The sequence below is a fragment of the Thalassophryne amazonica genome, chromosome 9 (genome assembly GCF_902500255.1).
Source record: "Thalassophryne amazonica chromosome 9, fThaAma1.1, whole genome shotgun sequence".
Taxonomy (NCBI): domain Eukaryota; kingdom Metazoa; phylum Chordata; class Actinopteri; order Batrachoidiformes; family Batrachoididae; genus Thalassophryne; species Thalassophryne amazonica.
The window spans coordinates 112,059,663-112,083,790 of NC_047111.1; the positions used below are offsets into that span (position 1 = coordinate 112,059,663).

Sequence of the window (24,128 nt, forward strand, 5' to 3'; positions counted from 1 at the left end):
CTGGAGCCTCCGTGAACACTGTAGAGGTTGATGGACAGGCCTCGCCTCAGGATCTCCCTCACGGTGGACACCATATCTGACAAGAAGTCAATTCATCTTTAAGTCATATTAACATCAATGTGACAAGAAAATAATGAGGCAGATTTTGCTTAAAGTGTGACACTGAATGCTGTGCACAAAAAATAATAATAATAATAATTAAATTAAAAAGACATTTGCCTGACTCCAGCCTGGTCTGGTCATTTGCATACTGGATTTATTCAGAGTACCCCTGCTGAGGCATGATACTGGTTTAGCAAGTGTACTAGTCAACAGCTTAGACACCACATTGCTAAGGTGAACAGAACTAGTTTTTCCCTGTAGTTTTCTCTTCTTCCCTGCCCACTATCAACAAATGGAAGAAGCTACACAGTTTATGCCGCTGTAACTGTAAAAGGGCATCCGGCGAAAAACTCGATCTGCTGTGACGACCTCGGCCACCTGGGAGCAGCCTGAACAAACGACAGCAACAGCTGTAAAAGAAAAAAAAAAAAAGCTTTCCTGAGTTAAAAAAAAAGACAAGTAATTAATCCAAGTTGTAAGTCATGTTCCAAAAATTACATTTGAGAAAAGGGGGTGTTGGGGGTTGTTTCTATCAGAACAGTGAGTTCATACTTTCTTATCACCTATAGGACACAAAGTAGTCCCGCACCCTGAGAACGCAAAGCCCGGGCCAGTACGTAAGGTTTAGGTCAGCTAGGTGGGGAGGGTGCCAGTCCATGAACAATTTTATAGACTAGTAGCAGAACCTTAAAATCTGATCTCACTGGGACAGGAAGTCAGTGAAGGATGCCGAAATGGTGTAATGTGGGTCGAACTGTCCTGCTTCGTGTCAAAATTCTGGTGCAGCATTTTGAACAATTGGAGAGCCCTAATGCTGGACTGCAGTAAACCAGAAAATAGAACCGTGCAGTAGTCCAATCTAGAAGACACAAACACATGGATCAGGGTCTCAGCATCAGCCATAGACAGGAGGGACGAATCTTCACTATATTCGCAGGTGGAAGAAAGCAGTCCTAGGTAATATTTCTAATGTGGAGGTCAAAAGACAATGTAGGATCACTTTTTCCACATTGTATGTTATAGACTTATTCCACGATGAATGAAATTCTTTTTTTTCCCCTCAAAATTCTACACACAATACCCCATAATGACAACTTAAAATGATGTACATAAACTTGCTGAATGTCTGAATTATTAATTAGTGCTGCTTGTTACCATATATGAACCTAATATCTGTATTCTATATAAAATGAACTTTCACTAAAGATAAAGTATCTAGACTGTGTGCGTGGAATCGGTTTTTCATTATAGATGAAACTTGCTGAGGTCCAAATTATTCAGCATGGCAGACAAAGAAAATGTTCAGTATTACCTATAGGAAAACATTTCATTGTGCTGATGGACTTGATATGAGTGATGCCGGGCCAGATCACATACAGAAAATATTAATTCAAGTGACCAGAGAGGCAACCAGTATCATAGATTTAGCAAAGAAACTAAAGCCCCTCAGCATGCTGTCAGACAGGCAACATTGGGCCTGGTCACTACACTCACCCACTCACACACTCAAATCCTCTGCTCGTCCGCACATTGCCAGCGCTACCTTTAACTGACCTCCTCGTGCAGTGCATGTTCTCACATTGATGGAGGGCGTGCATGTAACGTGCGTAGAAACAGGTGATCCGATAATGAGGGTGGCTCCACTCAGCTGCGCATGTGTGTTCACGAATGGCTGAACGAGCCCACGTGTGCCGTGCCGTGTGTAGAACAGCGGATCAAAGGCAGTGTGCGAGTGTGCTGGGCCGAAATGTTTGGCTCAGCTGTGTGTTCATAACGCTGTACCAGCCACTCCGCATCCACACAAACAGGCTGCCAGCTGTCAGTGATGCGCCTACTGTTAGTCTGGTGAAAAATCCCTTTAGGTGTTTGATCAGTATATACTTGCATTGGTAGATTTTATTTGTCCGGGTGGACTCCGCAACTGCTGTTGACCTGTGCTGGCAGTGCGCCAACCTCACACGTGCGCAACTTTCAGATGCAGCCAGTGAACTTTCTCTTTTCTCTTTTTTAAACTCTTTTTTGTTGGCATTTTGTACTTAATACACATCTTAACAAAACTGTAGTTGGATGATCATTGTGGGACGGCGCTTCACATGGGATTTAATTATACCAGAGGTGGATTATGTATTTGTCATGTGATCAACGTTGCCAGCACACAGTGCAGCAGGGTGAAAGGGACTTGACCAGCTGTCTGCGCTGCGCTGTGGAACGTGGGGTACTGGAGGTGAGTTACATGTTTATTTATGTCGTCATGTGCCGGGCAAACATTTCCGCATCATGCCTGCTACAGACTTAGGAGATGAACGTGTAATAACACGTGTGTTACAGCCGTGACATCCCGTTCAGCTGCATTGCTGGCCACTGCACCGAGCCTCTGACATGCGCACAGTGCCACATACATGTTATTACATAACAACATCTCCTTCGCCTTCCCTGGCCAAGGTCCAATGGAGGTGGACATACGTGTCACAACATGTCAGCAGGCTTTGCTGTGACCGATTGATCTCAGAGCTCAATCAACCGCAATCAGATCGCTTCAAATACCATTTTGATGCCATCAGAATGTGTAAATTGTGGTCAGATGGTCGTCAGATTACACATGGATCGCCGTCAGATAGGTGTCTCATCTCGACGGCGCACAGAGAGTTTTGAACATGTGCATCACACTCGGGGCCGCCGTCCAATTCGACTTCTGCAGATGTCAGAACATTTTGGAACTGAAATCCGACACTTTTCGGATGTGCGCCAATTCATAAGTCCTGTTGTATGGCTGGGGGGGGCCTGGCTGCCTTTTTGTTTGTCTTTTGTCCTGTCTTTTGTTTTTTCTTCCAGGTGGCTTGCATTTGGGACTGAGTGGCTGTGTAGCTGAGTTTATCAGGACCTCACCCTGATCACCTGAGGCTGATCACCTGCGGCTCGTCAGGACTCACAGCTGTGGTGCATCTACATGGATTGGAACATGGTGGCATTTAAGACTAGAGTACACAGTGTGTATTTGCCAGAGACTCGACCTTGTGACCAGACGGGTGAGATCGTCGTCTCAAGAGCCATCTCATCATCAGTGGATGCAGAGAACGTCCAGGTTTGATGCATGGTCCTGTGAAAGAGGAGGGGGTGAGGTTTCACGCTCGTCAGCACACTTCCTGAGGTACGTTAGATTTTGTGACTAACATTTATACAGTCAGTAAATGTGGTGTCCCTCACTACCTTATTATATTGAGCTGTATGTTGATCGTTTAAATCAGCTTCCACTGCAGTGGAGTTTGTGAACAGGGTGTTCTATGCCTGCAGGGTGGGAAGCTGATTTGCAATTAAGCCAGGAAGTGTTTGCTGTTTGTACACCTTTGAGCAGTCCCTCTGTGTGTAGAGTGTGGACTCACATGATGATTTCTTCTTTCACAGACTCGGTTTGTCGCGGCCACCTGGGGGGTGTCGGCGGGGTCCTTGGGTCCGAACTGGTTCTGGCTCCGGACCGTTTTGTGCTGCTGGGAGCACACCGCAAATCCGCCACGCCAGACCGCGCACTTATTTGTTTGTATTTTTTCACATCACTGTTATGTTTATTAAACTCTGTTATCCTTTGTACCATGCTCTGCTTATTTTATACTGGGTCCTTCAAACGCTGGTCGGTTCTCCGGGCTGCGTCCGACACATAACAAGTCCGACATCATTCTGCGTGATTCCGGCTATGTGTGACGGGGTATAAGACTTAACTGCACCAACAATGTCACAGATCATGTGTATCAACATACACATCTAAAAACCATGTTAGTAGATATTTGAGGAAAAAAAGGGGAAAATGGGGGGGTATCAAAGCGATTGAAAAGCGAACTTCTTGCAAAAAGGCGTTCTCAGTCAAGATCATTGGAATTTAGAAAACACTGCATATTTTGTGGTGAAGTATGTCTACCAAAGGATCCAAAAAACCCATCTTGCTGGCAGCCAGTTAGCTGATGTAGTACCACTGTACCTCCATCTACAACACTGCAAATAGAGATGTCTGGGCACCTCAGCCAGTGAAATTGCCCCTTCTGAGTTACTGGTTGTTTCTTTCTCATGAGCGGGACAACAGTTATAATGATTACACTTCTTATTGGTGCCACCAGCGGCAGATATGTTGAGGATCCTGGAGAGACGGAGACAGAACTATGAAACGGAGGAACAAAAACATGGAGAGAGAGAGAGAGAGAGGGGAGAGAGAGAGAGAGAGAGTGTGTGTGTGTTGTGTGTGTGTGTGTTGTGTGTGTGTGTGTGTGTGTGTGTGTGTGTGTGTGGTGTGTGTGTGTGTGTGTGTGTGTGTGCGCAGCAATGTGTCAATATTGTTCGTAGAACCAGAAAAACATCACAGTTAATCACACAGTAAACATTTGCATGCAATCATCTTAGTAATCTTTCTGTTTTCTTGTTGACTTACTGCTGATGAATTATACCTTAGGTTAGGTTTTTCGGGCTGACTGATTCTGCTCTTTTTCTCTCTGTCCGAGGTACAAACAACGTCAAGTGGAATTGCCGTCTGCAGTCTGCGTTCGAGGGTGACCCGGATGTAGGGACAGGTCCACTGACGGCATGAGGAATGCTGGATGACCCCTTCCTGTGGGGCTGATGCCTGTGGCGACTTTCCTTCTTCTTTATATTATTATGTTATTTAATTTCCTGTTTTCTGTTTCTTCAGCTATGCAAAATTTTGCAAAATCTTTAACTGTTAGAATGGCCTAAGCAGTGGGTCACTGATTTCTTCCTCATTATCATCAGAGGGACTTTTTCCTTACCACTGTCACCTGTGTGCTTGCTCTGGAGGTCGGTAAGGTTAGACCTTACTTGTGTGAAGCACCCTGAGGCAGCTTTTATTGTGATGTGGCGCTACATAAATGAAAATAAATTAAATTAATGAATAGACAAAAGTCTGGATGAATGACTATATGAATGTCTATGAATGAATGGATGGATGGATGGATGGAAGAAAAAATCAATAAATATAAAATGAATGAATGGATTAATGAATAGATGGATGTATTAATGAATGGATGATGAACAAATGAATGAATAGATGAATGTCTGCATGAATGAATAGATGAATGAATGGATTAATAAATGAACGAATTAACAGAATGGATGGATGGATGGATGGATGGATGGATAAAAACAGATGAATGAATTCATGAATACAAGAAAGAAAGAAAGAAAGAAAGAACTGATGAATGAATGGATAGGGCTTGGCAAAGGTGTGACTGAATGAATAAATGAGCGCTTTGTTTGATCAAAATTTTTTCTAAACCTGTGAGACACATCGAAGTGGACACGGTTCAAAAAATTAAGCTGGTTTTCGGTGAAAATTTTAACGGCTGATGAGAGATTTTGAGATGATACTGTCGCTTTAAGGACTTCCCATGGAGCGAGACGTCGTGCAGCGCTCTCAGGCGCCGCCGTCAGCCTGTTTCAAGCTGAAAACCTCCACATTTTAGGCTTTATTGATCCAGGATGTCGTGAGAGAACAGAGAAGTTTCAGAAGAAGTCGGTTTCAGCATTTTATCCGGATATTCCACTGTTAAAGGAGATATTTTTTTAATGAAAGACGTGCGGGCGGATTGCAGCGGCGGATTGCAGCGTCGGCTCGCAGCCACTGCGACGCTCCGCCACATGAAAAACACCTCTGTTGGAAGCCTTAAGGACAAGTTGGAACATGTCCAGCTGTTAAACAATTTCTCATATACTCACTCCACTGAAAGCCATCAAAAGCCGCCTGGATTTTACAAATGGTTATCAACACGGTGTTTTTCTTGTGCCGCCGCACCGCGTCGGCTGCATCCCGATGAATGTCAATCTCTGAATCTCTAAATCTCTGAATGAATGGATTAATTAATTAATGACCACTGTGGTGATGGTGTGTAATTTTCATCTTGAGACCGGCGCCTGTTCCACAGATTGTAGCCATAAAGAGCGTAGAGGGTCATGTTTTGCAAATTCAGTGCCCGTTGGATCAAGGGAGTAACTTTGATTTTGATATTGGTGGGGACACAAAAATGCTCCAAGACAAAGATTATTTTTTTTTTTGCATCACCAAGCATAAGTTCATGTCATGCAGATGTTATAGGTTAACAAGCCATCCCAATGGTTAGGGAGTTGGTCTTTCAGTCACAGGGTTGCAGGCTCAAATCCCAACCTTACCTCTCTTTACACCTCCATCCATGACTGGAGTGACCTTGAGCAAAGCATCTAACCCAACATTGCTCCAGCTATACATTTAAATTCAGTTCATCGAGGATGGATATTTAACACGAAGTATTGCAATGACCCTATCTGCTAGTGTTGTGACGTTCGTGAATAGGGATGGGTATTGATAAGATTTTATCGATATCGATGCCATTATTGATTCTGCTTATCGATCCAATTCCTTATCGATACCTCGTGAATTTTGTACTAAAAGTAGGCTTTCCAGGTTTTCTATGTATTTCATTGAGTCTTAAAGTAAATAAATATGAAATTGCTCACTGTATCCTTGATCTCTGGACATAAATAAAAATAAACAAAACTGTGTTTCACTTTGAAGATATAAATTCTGACTGGACTCTATCGTTCTAACTTGACTCGTCAGAGAGCCGCGCAACGTTTGGAGCTGTGTGAACAGAACGGAGGATGATTCTCGTTTCTTTCTCGCAACAAGACAGGAGTCCCAGTTAGTAACTTTAATCCACACAAAAGTGACTCATGATTGACATATTCAGGGATGAAAGTGGTGAAAAACAAAAAAGCTGAAACCCAAAATTACCCCCCAACACCACCTGCATGAAAATGTTTGAATTCTAGAAGCTCTGAAATGCAATCTGGGACTATTCCAGACAATAAACTGCAGTGAGTGCAGCATCCATTTAGGTGAGAAAAAACAAAACTTTCCTTATTCAAATTCATTCCAGTAGTATTCTGCTCTTACTAGGATGCAGCAGTTTTCTAGTTTGGCAGATAGTTCTGGAGAAAATAACTGAAGAAATTAACAAACTGAAAATATGGTTTGACCGAAACAAATTGTCATTAAGCTAAATAAGACAGAGATGAAATGGAGGTGTGAGAGTCACTAGGTGTTCACAGGAAACATTTATTTATTTCTGTATGTATGTATTTATTTATTTATGTTCATTGTTAGTTGGTTTTATATTTTCTGTTGTGTTTCTATTGAGGTTCTTTTTGTCTCTTTCTCTAAAACTGTATATAATAAGTATATATTGTATATAATAATCATTAGATTATAATATATAAACAAAAATACATTTAAAAAATATTACAATTTGAAAACAAATGCACCCGAACGTGATGACAACTGCAACTGCTTAATGCTAACTTTTAACATTGAAAATGCCATAGACATGCTAACGTGTTAGCATCGTTTTAAAGTTATAAAATACTGTTTCAGAAGACCATAACAGGTCGGTTTAACATAAAAAAGGTAAATAATACTCACAGACGTATGTTCTTTAGGGTTTTAGCGGGGGAAAATTAAGCGAAAATCTCAATCTGCAAACCACTGCTTCGATTGGTTCAAGGTTCAAAAGCAAAGCCACGCTGCAGAAAAGTTGATTACAGACCCACTGCAGGGTCTGTAATCAATGTAGAGAAATCATTTTCCTGACAAACGCCCCCTAAAATAACGGCGACTCTGAAGAACCGATAACAGAATCGTTAAGCAAAAAGCTTATTGATGTCGGTGGATGGAATCATTTCTTAACGATACCCGAAAGGAAACGGTTCTCGATACCCATCCCTATTCATGAATGAATCGATTCCCATTTGTCTGTCTGTTATCCGCCCGCACAGTCTTATAATAAGTTCCCTGCAACTGTGCAGTAGCCTAGCTCTAACGATGCGTCCTGCCACGCTGCTAAAAACCTGCCTAGTGCCTAAAGAGCAGAAGAAGCCTAATGATTTTAAGAAGGGTTTCCATTCATGAAAGGAATTTTGCTTAGTTTTTAAGCTTGACGGAGACCCTGCACTTACATTCCTGACTGTGAAGATGAACGAATATCTCGTTTCTTGGGGGGGGGGGGGGGGGTGGGGGGGGGGGGGGGGGGGGGGGGGGGGGGGGGGGGGGGGGGGGGGGGGGGGGGGGGGGGGGGGGGGGGGGGGGGGGGGGGGGCTCATCCATTACCAAATATCACCGAAGTCTAGCTCAAGAGAGAGAGATAGGGGCGGGGGGGGGGGGGTGGGGGGGGTCGATGCGGAGGTCCGCCACTGTGGGAAGTGATGCTGCTTGGAGTGACAAGTGGGATAGCCAACCAAGTTAGCGAGAAACGGGTAGCTAATCAGCAGTGTTGCCACAGTTACTTTGAAAAAGTAATCCAATTACTGATTACTGATTCCTCCTTGAAAAGTACTTAGTTACTTTACTGATTACTCATTTGGAAAAGTAACTAAGTTAGATTACTAGTTACTTTTTAGTTACTTTCCCCAGCTGCTGACAACAACCCTCTGCCACCTCAACATGACAATGATGCTTGTTTTGCCAAAACTCACTTTATAGTCACCCTTTCTTGGCTTCAATGAAAATAATACTTGTTTTATAAAAAGTAAAATAAAGACCTCTTTCTTGACCTCATATTTAACTGCTGACAGCACTGTAACAGTAAAACTTGCAATTTCTAACCTACATTGTTTATAAATGTAACTATTAAATTCTTTCTAACATTTTTCTAACATTTAAATTCTCTCTAAACAATTATTAATATTTTAATTAGTATTAGTAGTTGTAGTAAAAAACGGCTTCAAACTGGATCTTTAATCTAGGGGTGTTGTGGGGGGGGCACATCCTTGCCCCACGCCCCCATTCCATCTGGATTCGCCCCTGCTTTGGCGTTTGAGCACAAAGAATGGATAACATTTATTTATGCAGAAAACATGACCAGGTTTACAGGTAAGAAAGTTTTATTGTGTTTTCACATCATGTGGTCCTCAGAAAGAGAGTTTAGGTGCATTTGAGTGGAAAATAGTGTTAGTTGTTGACGCGTCGCGGAGGATCAGCTGTTTTTAGTGAGCAGATACGGAGCGGCTCGCAGAAAAAAAAGCATAAAAAAATGTCTTTGTAAAGCTCAGTGCAGGTGTGCTGTTGTCACTGTGTTTTAAGAGGTGAGGACGAGTCGTAGCTGTTGCAGAACAACGCGGATGAAAAGCTCACAGCTCGCTTAAAGTGTGTAGTTCAGTCGTTCCCGACCTCCTGCCCACAGACCAAGTTTAATGCTGCTGTCGACCCACAATGTAAAAATAATAGTAACGCACAGTGACATGGAGAAGTAACTTTAATCTGATTACTGATTTGGAAAGATTAACGCGTTAGATTACTCATTACTAAAAAAAATGGTCAGATTAGACCGGCATCACTGCTAATCAGACAAGGATATCTACGTTAAAGAGGGGGGCTTCGAGCAGTGGCATACATTTAACCCTTTATGTGCCATAATAATGGAGGACAGCGGTTTTATTGGTCGTGATTACACAGTAGGGGGCTGAATATTGGTAGGGACGTGACCCTAGCGTCCCTACCCAAAATGACGCCCTAGCATTGGATAACACCATAAGCAGAGGTGCTCCACCAGCTGATTCTGCAACATATTCAAATGTCTACTACCTTCAGCCCATTTTGAACTTCATAAACCCAAACCTAATCCAAGGCATCTTCCATATATTAAACCAGAACCACCTCCAAATCCTGACAGACAAAATGTCAACCCCAGTGAGGTCCTTAGTTTAGGTGTTATTGATATAAAGTCACTCAGAGCCGGCCCAAGGCATACGCCAACTACGCGGTCGCTTAGGCCCTCCACGCCACCAGGGGGCCCCGAGAGCACCGAGACGTTGTGATAAAAAAGTAAATATATACATGAAATTAAAATAATATTGAATAATTTAAACGAAATTATATTGCACCCGAAAAAAATAAATTAATTTTGACAAAATAGCAATACTAGGTTAATTGATGCCTCCTGTTGGCTGCTGCCACCGTTGGGTGCACCGCTTGGGTCAGGAGGTCGATGACTAATCGTGAGGAATGAAGTGAGTGTAAGTCATGTCTCAGAAAAGAAATGATCCCTCTGGGGCGGAGAAAAGAAAAAAGAAGTTGGAAGACGAGAAAAAACAACAAGATCAAAGGTAGGTTTGCATGTCCAATATTACAATTTTTGTTGTCATTATTTGCGAAATGCTCCGTTCGTTTAGTGTAAAGTGCTTTAGGCTCAGCTTCCCCTACAATGTCAAAAAAAATAAGTGATCAAATATATACTGTTGTGTGTACATGTGATTGACTAAATATGCGCTACAACGCGCTCAACTTTAGTTCAGGATCAGCTTCTTATCACTGGGAACGACGCGACTTTCCTCTCACTCAAACCCGCAGCTTCACAGCGCTTTAAACAGTGTGACAGACTTCAATAGCGACACAAAGACTGCAGCGAAACCAGACGAGTCATTGGATAAATGCTGGGCTTTGTCCCGCCCATCGGACGCTCAGTGTGTCTGGGGGTCTACGGGGCAGTGGGCGGGCCTCGGCTGGCCCGGACGCTCTGGTTCTGCATGATGATTGGATGATCTGTCTGAGGCTGAATCCCTTTTTGATTGACAGCGAAATGAGCGAATCAGCGATCTTTTGGGGGTAATCATCTTAGCTGCGGTGGTTTGAATCATATTTGTCTAATAGATTACAGTTTGTTCATGTAAATGGGGAATCTTCTTCACAGACTACAGTTAATTATGGAGTTCCACAAGGTTCTGTGCTAGGACCAATTTTATTCACTTTATACATGCTTCCCTTAGGCAGTATTATTAGACGGCATTGCTTAAATTTTCATTGTTATGCAGATGATACCCAGCTTCATCTATCCATGAAGCCAGAGGACACACACCAATTAGCTAAACTGCAGGATTGTCTTACAGACATAAAGACATGGATGACCTCTAATTTCCTGCTTTTAAACTCAGATAAAACTGAAGTTATTGTACTTGGCCCCACAAATCTTAGAAACATGGTGTCTAACCAGATCCTTACTGTGGATGGCATTACCCTGACCTCTAGTAATACTGTGAGAAATCTTGGAGTCATTTTTGATCAGGATATGTCCTTCAATGTGCATATTAAACAAATATGTAGGACTGCTTTTTTGCATTTACGCAATATCTCTAAAATTAGAAAGGTCTTGTCTCAGAGTGATGCTGAAAAACTAATTCATGCATTTATTTCCTCTAGGCTGGACTATTGTAATTCATTATTATCAGGTTGTCCTAAAAGTTCCCTAAAAGCCTTCAGTTAATTCAAAATGCTGCAGCTAGAGTACTGACGGGGACTAGAAGGAGAGAGCATATCTCACCCATATTGGCCTCTCTTCATTGGCTTCCTGTTAATTCTAGAATAGAATTTAAAATTCTTCTTCTTACTTATAAGGTTTTGAATAATCAGGTCCCATCTTATCTTAGGGACCCCATAGTACCATATCACCCCAATAGAGCGCTTCGCTCTCAGACTGCAGGCTTACTTGTAGTTCCTAGGGTTTGTAAGAGTAGAATGGGAGGCAGAGCCTTCAGCTTTCAGGCTCCTCTCCTGTGGAACCAGCTCCCAATTCGGATCAGGGAGACAGACACCCTCTCTACTTTTAAGATTAGGCTTAAAACTTTCCTTTTTGCTAAAGCTTATAGTTAGGGCTGGATCAGGTGACCCTGAACCATCCCTTAGTTATGCTGCTATAGACTTAGACTGCTGGGGGGTTCCCATGATGCACTGTTTCTTTCTCTTTTTGCTCTGTATGCACCACTCTGCATTTAATCATTAGTGATTGATCTCTGCTCCCCTCCACAGCATGTCTTTTTCCTGGTTCTCTCCCTCAGCCCCAACCAGTCCCAGCAGAAGACTGCCCCTCCCTGAGCCTGGTTCTGCTGGAGGTTTCTTCCTGTTAAAAGGGAGTTTTTCCTTCCCACTGTAGCCAAGTGCTTGCTCACAGGGGGTCGTTTTGACCGTTGGGGTTTTTACGTAATTATTGTATGGCCTTGCCTTACAATATAAAGCGCCTTGGGGCAACTGTTTGTTGTGATTTGGCGCTATATAAATAAAATTGATTGATTGATTGAAAGCTGAAGGCTCTGCCTCCCATTCTACTCTTACAAACCCTAGGAACTACAAGTAAGCCTGCAGTCTGAGAGCGAAGCGCTCTATTGGGGTGATATGGTACTATGGGGTCCCTAAGATAAGATGGGACCTGATTATTCAAAACCTTATAAGTAAGAAGAAGAATTTTAAATTCTATTCTAGAATTAACAGGAAGCCAATGAAGAGAGGCCAATATGGGAGAGATATGCTCTCTCCTTCTAGTCCCCTGATTAAAACGTATCCACATAAAGTGTTCTGATTTCTGCTCCTGATGCGTTTCTCAGCTGTGTTATGGACCTAAAGTAGAAGTCGTATTTCTTGCAGTTCCTTGACTGGCCACTTGGGGATCACTCCAAAACAGAGCATTTCCCCATAGGACTCCATGTTAAAATGTCCAACTTTAGAGCAGAAATAAACATGGTTACATCCTGGTACAAAAAAAAAAAAAAACAGTTTTGGTCTCTATAGATAGTTTCCTCCTCCATGACAACTGTATGAGGGGTGAATTTTTTTTTCTAACTTTTTAGTTTAAGACATTTTCAGCAATAAGGTTCTGTATAATTGTGGGCATGACTGCTTTGAGTGACAGCTGTTGAGTTCAGCAGTGACTCCTCCACTTGTTGCCTCTGACCATAACTCAGTGTCCCTCTGGCAGTGACCACTCACCGCTGTGTTGTTATTGTGTCTGTTTGACCAATCCGGCTTGTTGTGCGGTGAAATATGATTTCATAAACACCAGAACTGAGGCTAGCCTGTTAGCTGGTGATACAGAGTAAGCGAGAGCGGCATAATTCAGGATTTCTTTGTCATGCACGGAGCCACCCACACTCCAACTCTTTATGCATTAATGGGTTCATTGTGAATCAGTGCAGGTGGGGCTCTCGGCATGGTGGGGGTCATTTCGGGTGTTCCAGGTCTCTATAGAAAACCAAAGGATATATACAGTATAGAGCTCACCTGTGCACACATTTAGTCACATCCCTCACGATACAAATCAAACGGAGGTGTTGCTTTAATTCATAAATCTGGGTTCAGCTTAATCACACTTGGAGGTCCAAATTATAACTCATTGAACATTTGGCGCTTTGCTTTGCTCAGGATTTTACATATACTCACAATCAGAAGAATATATGTTACTTTGTCACCGTTTATAGGCCCCTGAGCCCATATTCCGAATTCTTAGATGAATTTGGTGAGTTTCTCTCTGATTTGGCAACTCGTGCAGATAACATTCTGATTGTTGGTGACCGCAGTAGTCATGTAAACAAGACTTCTGATCCCCTTTGCAATCACTGATAAACATTATAGATATACTAGGATTTCATCAATGCATTCAGGATTCGATTCACATTAGTGGAAATACCCTGGATTTGGTTCTCACTTATGATAGTACCATCTCACATATTGACATTGTCCCTCTTACGTCAGAGGTTTCAGATCACTCGCTTATTAAGTTTACAGTTTCACTGCCCTGTGCAGTGGGATGAAATATTTATTTATCATCTTGGTGTCACTTCAGCTCCTCAACCACAAACGGACATGGAGACAGACTGCTTGATATCTTAGAGTTACTTTCTTTTTATGATCTTTCAGTGGCCTTCTGGACAACTTAAATTCAAAGTTCACAAGCATACTGGACACAATCACGCCACATACTCAAAAATCAGCTCCCCCTCCCCCCCCAAAAGAACACACTCACCATGGTTCAGTGATTATTTACATGGCCTCAAGCATAAGTCTAGGCATCTAGAGCCAAAATGGCATAGTTCAAAATTAGAAGTATTCTACCTCGCGTGGTGTGATGCTATTCTGGCCTATAAACATGCATTATTAGCTACAAAATAGGCCTACTACTTTGATTTGATGAACAAAAACAAGCAGAACTCAAAGTTCCTGTTTGACATTGTGGCCACACTTACTCAAGGACAACCACCTGTAAGCCATTCTCAGGATTTATTAGATTACTTTGAAAACTAAATAGATATTAGGTCAAATATATCTCAGTATGCCTTAGTCCCACCACTGCACCCTGTTACTGACATGGGTGCTATTACTGATAAATCACCAAGATTTACTGAATCTGATACTATTTTGCTGGGTATGCTGATGAAACCTGTAACTTCTGTTAAGTGCACAATGTGCCATTTTAAACTGATACCAATAAAACTGTTTAAGGATCTGTGGCCTACACTTGGGCCTACTGTACTGAAAATTATTAACTTGTCAGTAACCATAGGATCTGTTCCTAAATGTTTTAAATCTTCATTGATTAAACCAACACTAAAGAAATCAACGTAATCTTGACCACAGTCTAGGCTCGTAGCATGGGAACGCGTACAGATTCTGGCCACCATAGGGTAGAAAATTAAGTACCTTGAAATATGTAATGTAACATATACCATTTTAAAGGGTTATGTCTGGAGTATTCACCTGTGAAGTTTGAGATCTTAATACCTGCTCAGTGTGGAGACACAGCTGAATCAACATTCACATCACCTCGCCACGGGCAAAAAAATGCATTTTTTAAGATTCTTGGACCATACTTTGACTAGTCTACTTCCTTAAAAATAATACTCTTCCAATGGCATGTCCGTACTTCTGGTCCAATACGAGATACACATAACGTGATGTACAGCAGGTGAGAGAGATTTATTGATGGTGCCGTCACAGATGTGTAAGTTGTCCATGCCATGGGCACTAACACACCCCCATACCATCACAGATGCTGGCTTTTGAACTTTGCACTGGTAATAATCTGGATGGTCTTTTTCCTCTTTTGTCCGGAGGACACGACGTCCATGATTTCCAAAATCAATTTGAAATGTGGACTCATCAGACCACAGCACACTTTTCCACTTTGCATCTGTCCATTTCAAATGAGCTCGGGCCCAGATATGTTGTTGATGTATGTCCTTCACTTTGCATGGTAGGGTTTTAATTTGCACTTGTAGATGTAGCGATGAACTGTGTTAACAGACAATGGTTTTCTGGTGTTCCTGAGTCCACGCGGTAAGATCCCTTTACACAATGATGATGGTTTTTAATGCAGTGCCGCCTGAGCGATCGAAGGTCACGGGCATTCAATGTTGATTTTCGGCCTTGCGGCTTACATGTAGAAAGTTCTCCAGATTCTCTGAATCTTCTGATTATATTATGGACTGTAGATGATGGAATCCCTAAATTCCTTGCAATTGAATGTTGAGAAACATTGTTCTTAAACTGTTGGACTATTTTTTTCATGCAGTTGTTCACAAAGTAGTGATCCTCGCCCCATCTTTGCTTGTGAACAGCTGAGCCTTTTGGGGATGCACCTTTTATAGCCAATCATGATACTCACAATTAGTGTCCTCAGTTCCCAAACGCTTATTGAGTGTTGTTAGAAGGAAAGGTGATGTAACACAGTGGTAAACATACCACTGTCCCAGCTTTTTTGAAACGTGTTGCAGTCATCCATTTCAAAATGAGCAAATATTTGCACAAAAACAACAAAGTCTATCAGTTTTAACATTAAATATCTTGTCTTTGTGGTGTATTCAATTGAATATAGGTTGAAGAGGATTTGCAAATCATTATATTCTGTTTTTATTTACATTTTACACAATGTCCCAACTTCATTGGAATTGGGGTTGTAGAATAAATAGTAACTACATCTTAACTATACCTTAACTAGTGATATTCCATAAACAGCTGCCCTGCATCATTGGTATGTCATCTCTGGGGAGTAAGTTTTTGTGACGTACAAAAATGTCATGTACTGTGTAACAGAAAACAGTAAGTGAGTGTACATGTTCCCATACAACAAGCCCAGTATTAGTAATGTCTGCCATCGTGTGTGCACCTTGTTAGCTGCCTAGTTTACGCCGACCTAACCAACATTATAAATGATTGATTGAACGAACTAACAAAACAACATTAAACTAAAACAACGAAATGTTAACGTTACTGTATCAGATGAGTGCGTTGTTATAACAATAACTCAGACTGAGAGACAACCTCAATTTAATGGTTGCTCTCGTGCCCCCAAACACAGAGGCCACGCCCTTCATCATTAAACACTGATATTGTACGCATACTGACAGAAGGTCATTAGCTGTGCTAACACTCACGCTCATGATGTGGCAAAACAAATACTTCAGGTTACAACGGTAACTCAGACGATTACATAAAAGACATAAAGAACAGTAACAGCAATGAATATAAACCACATAACATGCAAGAAACAGCATTAACTGGTAGTTTTATCAGCAAACATGCTAACCAGTGCATGCTGGGAAAATCCCAACTCCCGCTACCACAACACACTACTTTATGTTAAATTAGGAATTACTATGAGTGTGTTTTATTTACAGTGTAAGGAATAAACAATGGAAATGGTCAAGTAATTTCATCAAGCAAATACCAAGAAATGGGTTGCAGTTTGTCGTTTGACCTCATTGCAAAATTCGCGATGGGACTGAGCTCCCGATAATTAAGTGGAGGTGTATATCTCAGAGTAGCTGTCAATCAAAATAGGATCCAGCCTTTCCACTGATCCTCGGGTTCTTGGTCACCTCACTGGCTAAGGTCCTTCTCCCGAGATTGCTCAGTTTAGACGACCAGCTCTAGGAAGAGTCCTGGTGGAGCTGAACTTCTTCCATTTACAGATGATGAAGGCCACTGTACTCATTGGGATGTTCAAAGCAGCAGAAATATTTCTGTACCCTTCCCCAGATTTGTACCTCCAAGACAGGATTCCTTTGACTTCATACTTGATTTGTACTCTGACATGGACAACTGTGGGACCTTATATGTAGACAGGGGTGTGTCTTTCCAAATCATGTCCAATCAAGTGAATTTACCCCAGGTAGACTCCAATTAAGCTGTAGAAACATCTCAAGGATGATCAGTGGAAACAGGATGCGCCTGAGCTCAATTTTGAGCTGTGAATACTTATGTACATGTGATTTCTTAGTTTTTTATTTTTAATAAATTTGCAAAAAATCTCAAAAAACAAACTTTTTCACTTTGTCATTATGGGGTACGGTGTGTAGAATTTTGAGGGGAAAAATAAATTTCATCCATTTTGGAATAAGGCTATAAGATAAAAAAAAATGTGGAAAAAGTGAAGCGCTGTGAATGGATGGATACCATCTTACCCTCTGGAGGGAGCACATGGTGAACGTCTCCCCAAACGTCATACCAGCCAGTCCAGTAATCCATCACCATGGTGGGACTGTTGGGCTGAGACACACACACACACACACACACACACAAACAGACACAAAGTGGACAAAATTATGAAAATATCACCTGATGGCTAAAATTAACTGTCTGACTTTCTGAGTGACAAAACTGAAAGAAATAAATTAATGTACCTGCATGCCGTTCAAATCCTGAATTTCTCTGGGATGAAGCTTCTGCAGCTTCACTGTGCTGAGAGCTGGAAGACACATTGTGACACAGTCAGCTGTGCGTGCATGCGTGCGTGCGTGCGTGTGTGCATGCGTGTGTGCGTACCTCCAGAAACCCTGCCTGGCCTTAACGTGTTGTGAATGTCTGCTGTCAAAAGGAGCTCACTGATCCCTCGGGACTGCAGAGCCTTTGGAAATAATGACATCACAAAAACACATCATTAGCTGTGTTTCATCACAGAGTCTCAAGGTCTGTCTGCCAGTGGGGACAAGTTCAGCATGCGGTGTCCAACAGGAGACACCTGGGACAGTTCTAACAACATCTGTGCCACCAATCATGGATAAGGCTGGATCAGGTGATCATTAATGTAAATACCAAATGCATGTTTGACATTTGGACAAGAGGAGCTGCAGATTTTATGACCAAAAATGAAAGAAAAAAAACCCTAAAGTACAAAAGTTATTTAAAAAAAACTAATGCCGACAGTCTGTCTTACAATGACAGATCCACAGTAACACATAAAATAACATAAATTTTGATGTATTTCATCTTTGCTCATGTAAGTTCACCATCGACCAACAAATAAACAAATCATGACTGCATTAATGCTTTGCATTCATTGTTTTTTCTTTTTTTTTTTATTGCTTCTTTCTGTAAAAATAACAACTAGTGGTTTTCAGTGGTTTTTCATAAACTAAATGAGATGTCATCAAATCAAATCAATTTTATTTATATAGCGCCAAATCACAACAAACAGTTGCCCCAAGGCGCTTTATATTGTAAGGCAAGGCCATACAATAATTACGTAAAAACCCCAACGGTCAAAACGACCCCCTGTGAGCAAGCACTTGGCTACAGTGGGAAGGAAAAACTCCCTTTTAACAGGAAGAAACCTCTAGCAGAACCAGGCTCAGGGAGGGGCAGTCTTCTGCTGGGACTGGTTGGGGCTGAGGGAGAGAACCAGGAAAAAGACATGCTGTGGAGGGGAGCAGAGATCGATCACTAATGATTAAATGCAGAGTGGTGCATACAGAGCAAAAAGAGAAAGAAACACTCAGTGCATCATGGGAACCCCCCAGCAGTCTAAGTCTATAGCAGCATAACTAAGGGATGGTTCAGGGTCACCTGATCCAGCCCTAACTATAAGCTTTAGCAAAAAGGAAAGTTTTAAGCCTAATCTTAAAAGTAGAGAGGGTGTCTGTCTCCCTGATCTGAATTGGGAGCTGGTTCCACAGGAGAGGAGCCTGAAAGCTGAAGGCTCTGCCTCCCATTCTACTCTTACAAACCCTAGGAACTACAAGTAAGCCTGCAGTCTGAGAGCGAAGCGCTCTATTGGGGTGATATGGTACTATGGGGTCCCTAAGATAAGATGGGACCTGATTATTCAAAACCTTATAAGTAAGAAGAAGAATTTTAAATTCTATTCTAGAATTAATAGGAAGCCAATGAAGAGAGGCCAATATGGGTGAGATATGCTCTCTCCTTCTAGTCCCTGTCAGTACTCTAGCTGCAGCATTTTGAATTAACTGAAGGCTTTTCAAGGAACTTTTAGGACAACCTGATAATAATGAATTACAATAGTCCAGCCTAGAGGAAATAAATGCATGAATTAGTTTTTCAGTATCACTCTAAGACCTTTCTAATTTTAGAGATATTGCGTAAATGCAAAAAAGCAGTCCTACATATTTGTTTAATATGCACATTGAATTGAATTGGATTGGTCCTCTGACGAAGAGCTCTTGCTTGCCTCTAGTGGTGGTTGGCTCTCACTGCGGTATTGCATCACTTCCTCTTCCGGAGCACAGCGGTGTTTTGCTGTATCTGTTAGCTGTTTAATCTGCGCAGTTAGATTGATCTACATAACTAGATAACGATTTGTTTCACAGTGTAATCTTCACGTGCCTTAACTAAAGCACTCCCTCTACTGAATCACCTCTAAATTATTTACACATTATTCACTTTGTGTGTTTTTAGGAATCCGCTAGCTTAGCGCAGCTACTAGCTCTTAGCCGGTTTAGCATGGCGGCTTCTCCTGTCTCTCCCGCACTTTTCTGCTCTGGGTGTGAAATGTTTAGTTATTCCTCAGCCTCCTTTAGCAGTAATGGTACTTGTAATAAGTGTAGCTTATTCGTAGCTTTGGAGGCCAGGCTGGGCGAATTGGAGACTCGGCTCCGCACCGTGGAAAATTCTACAGCTAGCCAGGCCCCTGTAGTCGGTGCAGATCAAGGTAGCTTAGCCGCTGTTAGTTCCCTTCCAGCAGATCCCGAGCAGCCGGGAAAGCAGGCCGACTGGGTGACTGTGAGGAGGAAGCGTAGCCCTAAACAGAAGCCCCGTGTACACCAGCAACCCGTTCACATTTCTAACCGTTTTTCCCCACTCGGCGACACACCCGCCGAGGATCAAAGTCTGGTTATTGGCGACTCTGTTTTGAGAAATGTGAAGTTAGCGACACCAGCAACCATAGTCAATTGTCTTCCGGGGGCCAGAGCAGGCGACATTGAAGGAAATTTGAAACTGCTGGCTAAGGCTAAGCGTAAATTTGGTAAGATTGTAATTCACGTCGGCAGTAATGACACCCGGTTACGCCAATCGGAGGTCACTAAAATTAACATTGAATCGGTGTGTAACTTTGCAAAAACAATGTCGGGCTCTGTAGTTTTCTCTGGGCCCCTCCCCAATCGGACCGGGAGTGACATGTTTAGCCGCATGTTCTCCTTGAATTGCTGGCTATCTGAGTGGTGTCCAAAAAATGAGGTGGGCTTCATAGATAATTGGCAAAGCTTCTGGGGAAAACCTGGTCTTGTTAGGAGAGACGGCATCCATCCCACTTTGGAGGGAGCAGCTCTCATTTCTAGAAATCTGGCCAATTTTCTTAAATCCTCCAAACCGTGACTATCCAGGGTTGGGACCAGGAAGCAGAGTTGTAGTCTTACACACCTCTCTGCAGCTTCTCTCCCCCTGCCATCCCCTCATTACCCCATCCCCGTAGAGACGGTGCCTGCTCCCAGACCACCAATAACTAGTAAAAATCTATTTAAGCATAAAAATTCAAAAAGAAAACATAATATAGCACCTTCAACTGCACCACAGACTAAAACAGTTAAATGTGGTCTATTAAACATTAGGTCTCTCTCTTCTAAGTCCCTGTTAGTAAATGATATAATAATTAATCAACATATTGATTTATTCTGCCTTACAGAAACCTGGTTACAGCAGGATGAATATGTTAGTTTAAATGAGTCAACACCCCCGAGACACACTAACTGTCAGAATGCTCGTAGCACGGGCCGGGGCAGAGGATTAGCAGCAATCTTCCACTCCAGCTTATTAATTAATCAAAAACCCAGACAGAGCTTTAATTCATTTGAAAGCTTGACTCATAGTCTTGTCCATCCAAATTGGAAGTCCCAAAAAACAGTTTTATTTGTTATTATCTATCGTCCACCTGGTCGTTACTGTGAGTTTCTCTGTTAATTTTCAGACCTTTTGTCTGACTTAGTGCTTAGCTCAGATAAGATAATTATAGTGGGCGATTTTAACATCCACACATATGCTAAGAATGACAGCCTCAACACTGCATTTAATCTATTATTAGACTCAATTGGCTTTGCTCAAAATGTAAATGAGTCCACCCACCACTTTAATCATATCTTAGATCTTGTTCTGACTTACGGTATGGAAATTGAAGACTTAACAGTATTCCCTGAAAACTCCCTTCTGTCTGATCATTTCTTAATTACATTTACATTTACTCTGATGGACTACCCAGCAGTGGGGAATAAGTTTCATTACACTAGAAGTCTTTCAGAAAGCGCTGTAACTAGGTTTAAGGATATGATTCCTTCTTTATGTTCTCTAATGCCATATACCAACACAGTGCAGAGTAGCTACCTAAACTCTGTAAGTGAGATAGAGTATCTCGTCAATAGTTTTACATCCTCATTGAAGACAACTTTGGATGCTGTAGCTCCTCTGAAAAAGAGAGCTTTAAATCAGAAGTGCCTGACTCCGTGGTATAACTCACAAACTCGCAGCTTAAAGCAGATAACCCGTAAGTTGGAGAGGAAATGGCGTCTCACTAATTTAGAAGATCTTCACTTAGCCTGGAAAAAGAATCTGTTGCTCTATAAAAAAAGCCCTCTGTAAAGCTAGGACATCTTACTACTCATCACTAATTGAAGAAAATAAGAACAACCCCAGGTTTCTTTTCAGCACTGTAGCCAGGCTGACAAAGAGTCAGAGCTCTATTGAACCGAGTATTCCTTTAACTTTAACTAGTAATGACTTCATGACTTTCTTTGCTAATAAAATTTTAACTATTAGAGAAAACATTACTCATAACCATCCCAAAGACGTATCGTTATCTTTTGCTGCTTTCAGTGATGCCGGTATTTGGTTAGACTCTTTCTCTCTGATTGTTCTGTTTGAGTTATTTTCATTAGTTACTTCCTCCAAACCATCAACATGTCTATTAGACCCCATTCCTACCAGGCTGCTCAAGGAAGCCCTACCGTTAATTAATGCTTCGATCTTAAATATGATCAATCTATCTTTATTAGTTGGCTATGTACCACAGGCTTTTAAGGTGGCAGTAATTAAACCATTACTTAAAAAGCTATCACTTGACCCAGCTATCTTAACTAATTATAGGCCAATCTCCAACCTTCCTTTTCTCTCAAAAATTCTTGAAAGGGTAGTTGTAAAACAGCTAACTGATCATCTGCAGAGGAATGGTCTATTTGAAGAGTTTCAGTCAGGTTTTAGAATTCATCATAGTACAGAAACAGCATTTGTGAAGGTTACAAATGATCTTCTTATGGTCTCAGACGGTGGACTTATCGCTGTGCTTGTTCTGTTAGACCTCAGTGCTGCTTTTGATACTGTTGACCATAAAATTTTATTACAGAGATTAGAGCATGCCATAGGTATTAAAGGCACTGCGCTGCGGTGGTTTGAATCATATTTATCTAATAGATTACAATTTGTTCATGTAAATGGGGAATCTTCTTCACAGACTAAGGTTAATTATGGAGTTCCACAAGGTTCTGTGCTAGGACCAATTTTATTCACTTTATACATGCTTCCCTTAGGCAGTATTATTAGACGGCATTGCTTAAATTTTCATTGTTACGCAGATGACACCCAGCTTTATCTATCCATGAAGCCAGAGGACACACACCAATTAGCTAAACTGCAGGATTATCTTACAGACATAAAGACATGGATGACCTCTAATTTCCTGCTTTTAAACTCAGATAAAACTGAAGTTATTGTACTTGGCCCCACAAATCTTAGAAACATGGTGTCTAACCAGATCCTTACTCTGGATGGCATTACCCTGACCTCTAGTAATACTGTGAGAAATCTTGGAGTCATTTTTGATCAGGATATGTCATTCAATGCGCATATTAAACAAATATGTAGGACTGCTTTTTTGCATTTGCGCAATATCTCTAAAATGAGAAAGGTCTTGTCTCAGAGTGATGCTGAAAAACTAATTCATGCATTTATTTCCTCTAGGCTGGACTATTGTAATTCATTATTATCAGGTTGTCCTAAAAGTTCCCTAAAAAGCCTTCAGTTAATTCAAAATGCTGCAGCTAGAGTACTAACGGGGACTAGAAGGAGAGAGCATATCTCACCCATATTGGGGGGTTCCCATGATGCACTGTTTCTTTCTCTTTTTGCACCATTCTGCATTTAATCATTAGTGATTGATCTCTGCTCCCCTCCACAGCATGTCTTTTTCCTGGTTCTCTCCCTCAGCCCCAACCAGTCCCAGCAGAAGACTGCCCCTCCCTGAGCCTGGTTCTGCTGGAGGTTTCTTCCTGTTAAAAGGGAGTTTTTCCTTCCCACTGTTGCCAAGTGCTTGCTCACAGGGGGTCGTTTTGACCGTTGGGGTTTTTCCGTAATTATTGTATGGCCTTGCCTTACAATATAAAGCGCCTTGGGGCAACTGTTTGTTGTGTTGTAAATGGCCATAAAATCCACAATCTACAACCCCAATTCCAATGAAGTTGGGACGTTGTATAAAATGTAAATAAAAACAGAATATAATGATGTGCAAATCCTCTTCAACCTATATTCAGTTGAATACACTACAAAGACAAGATATTTAATGTTCAAACTTATAAAATTTATTGTTTTTGTGCAAATATTTGCTCATTTTGAAATGGATGCCTGCAACATCTTTCAAAAAAGCTGGGACAGTGGTATGTTTCCCACTGTGTTACATCACCTTTCCTTCTAACAACACTCGATAAGCATTTGGGAACTGAAGACACTAATTGCTGAAGCTTTGTAGGTGGAATTCTTTCCCATTCTTACTTGATGTACGACTTCAGTTGTTCAACAGTCCAAGGTCTCCGTTGTCGTATTTTGCGCTTCATAATGTGCCACACATTTTCAATGGGCGACAGGTCTGGACTGCAGGCAGGCCAGTCTAGTACCCGCACTCTTTTACTACGAAGCCACGCTGTTGTAACACGTGCAGAATGTGGCTTGGCATTGTCTTGCTGAA

General features: G+C 41.8%; 1 protein-coding gene across 1 annotated transcript in view; it reads right to left on the minus strand.

The window, feature by feature from the left end:
• The window catches only part of LOC117517841 (beta-galactosidase-1-like protein 2), a 45,900-nt gene that overhangs the window by 7,377 nt on the left and 14,395 nt on the right, over positions 1-24,128 (minus strand). Inside the window, 4 exon segments of the mRNA XM_034178975.1 lie at positions 20-76; positions 17,353-17,437; positions 17,572-17,636; positions 17,714-17,795. Coding sequence (XP_034034866.1) covers positions 20-76; positions 17,353-17,437; positions 17,572-17,636; positions 17,714-17,795 — 289 coding nt within the window.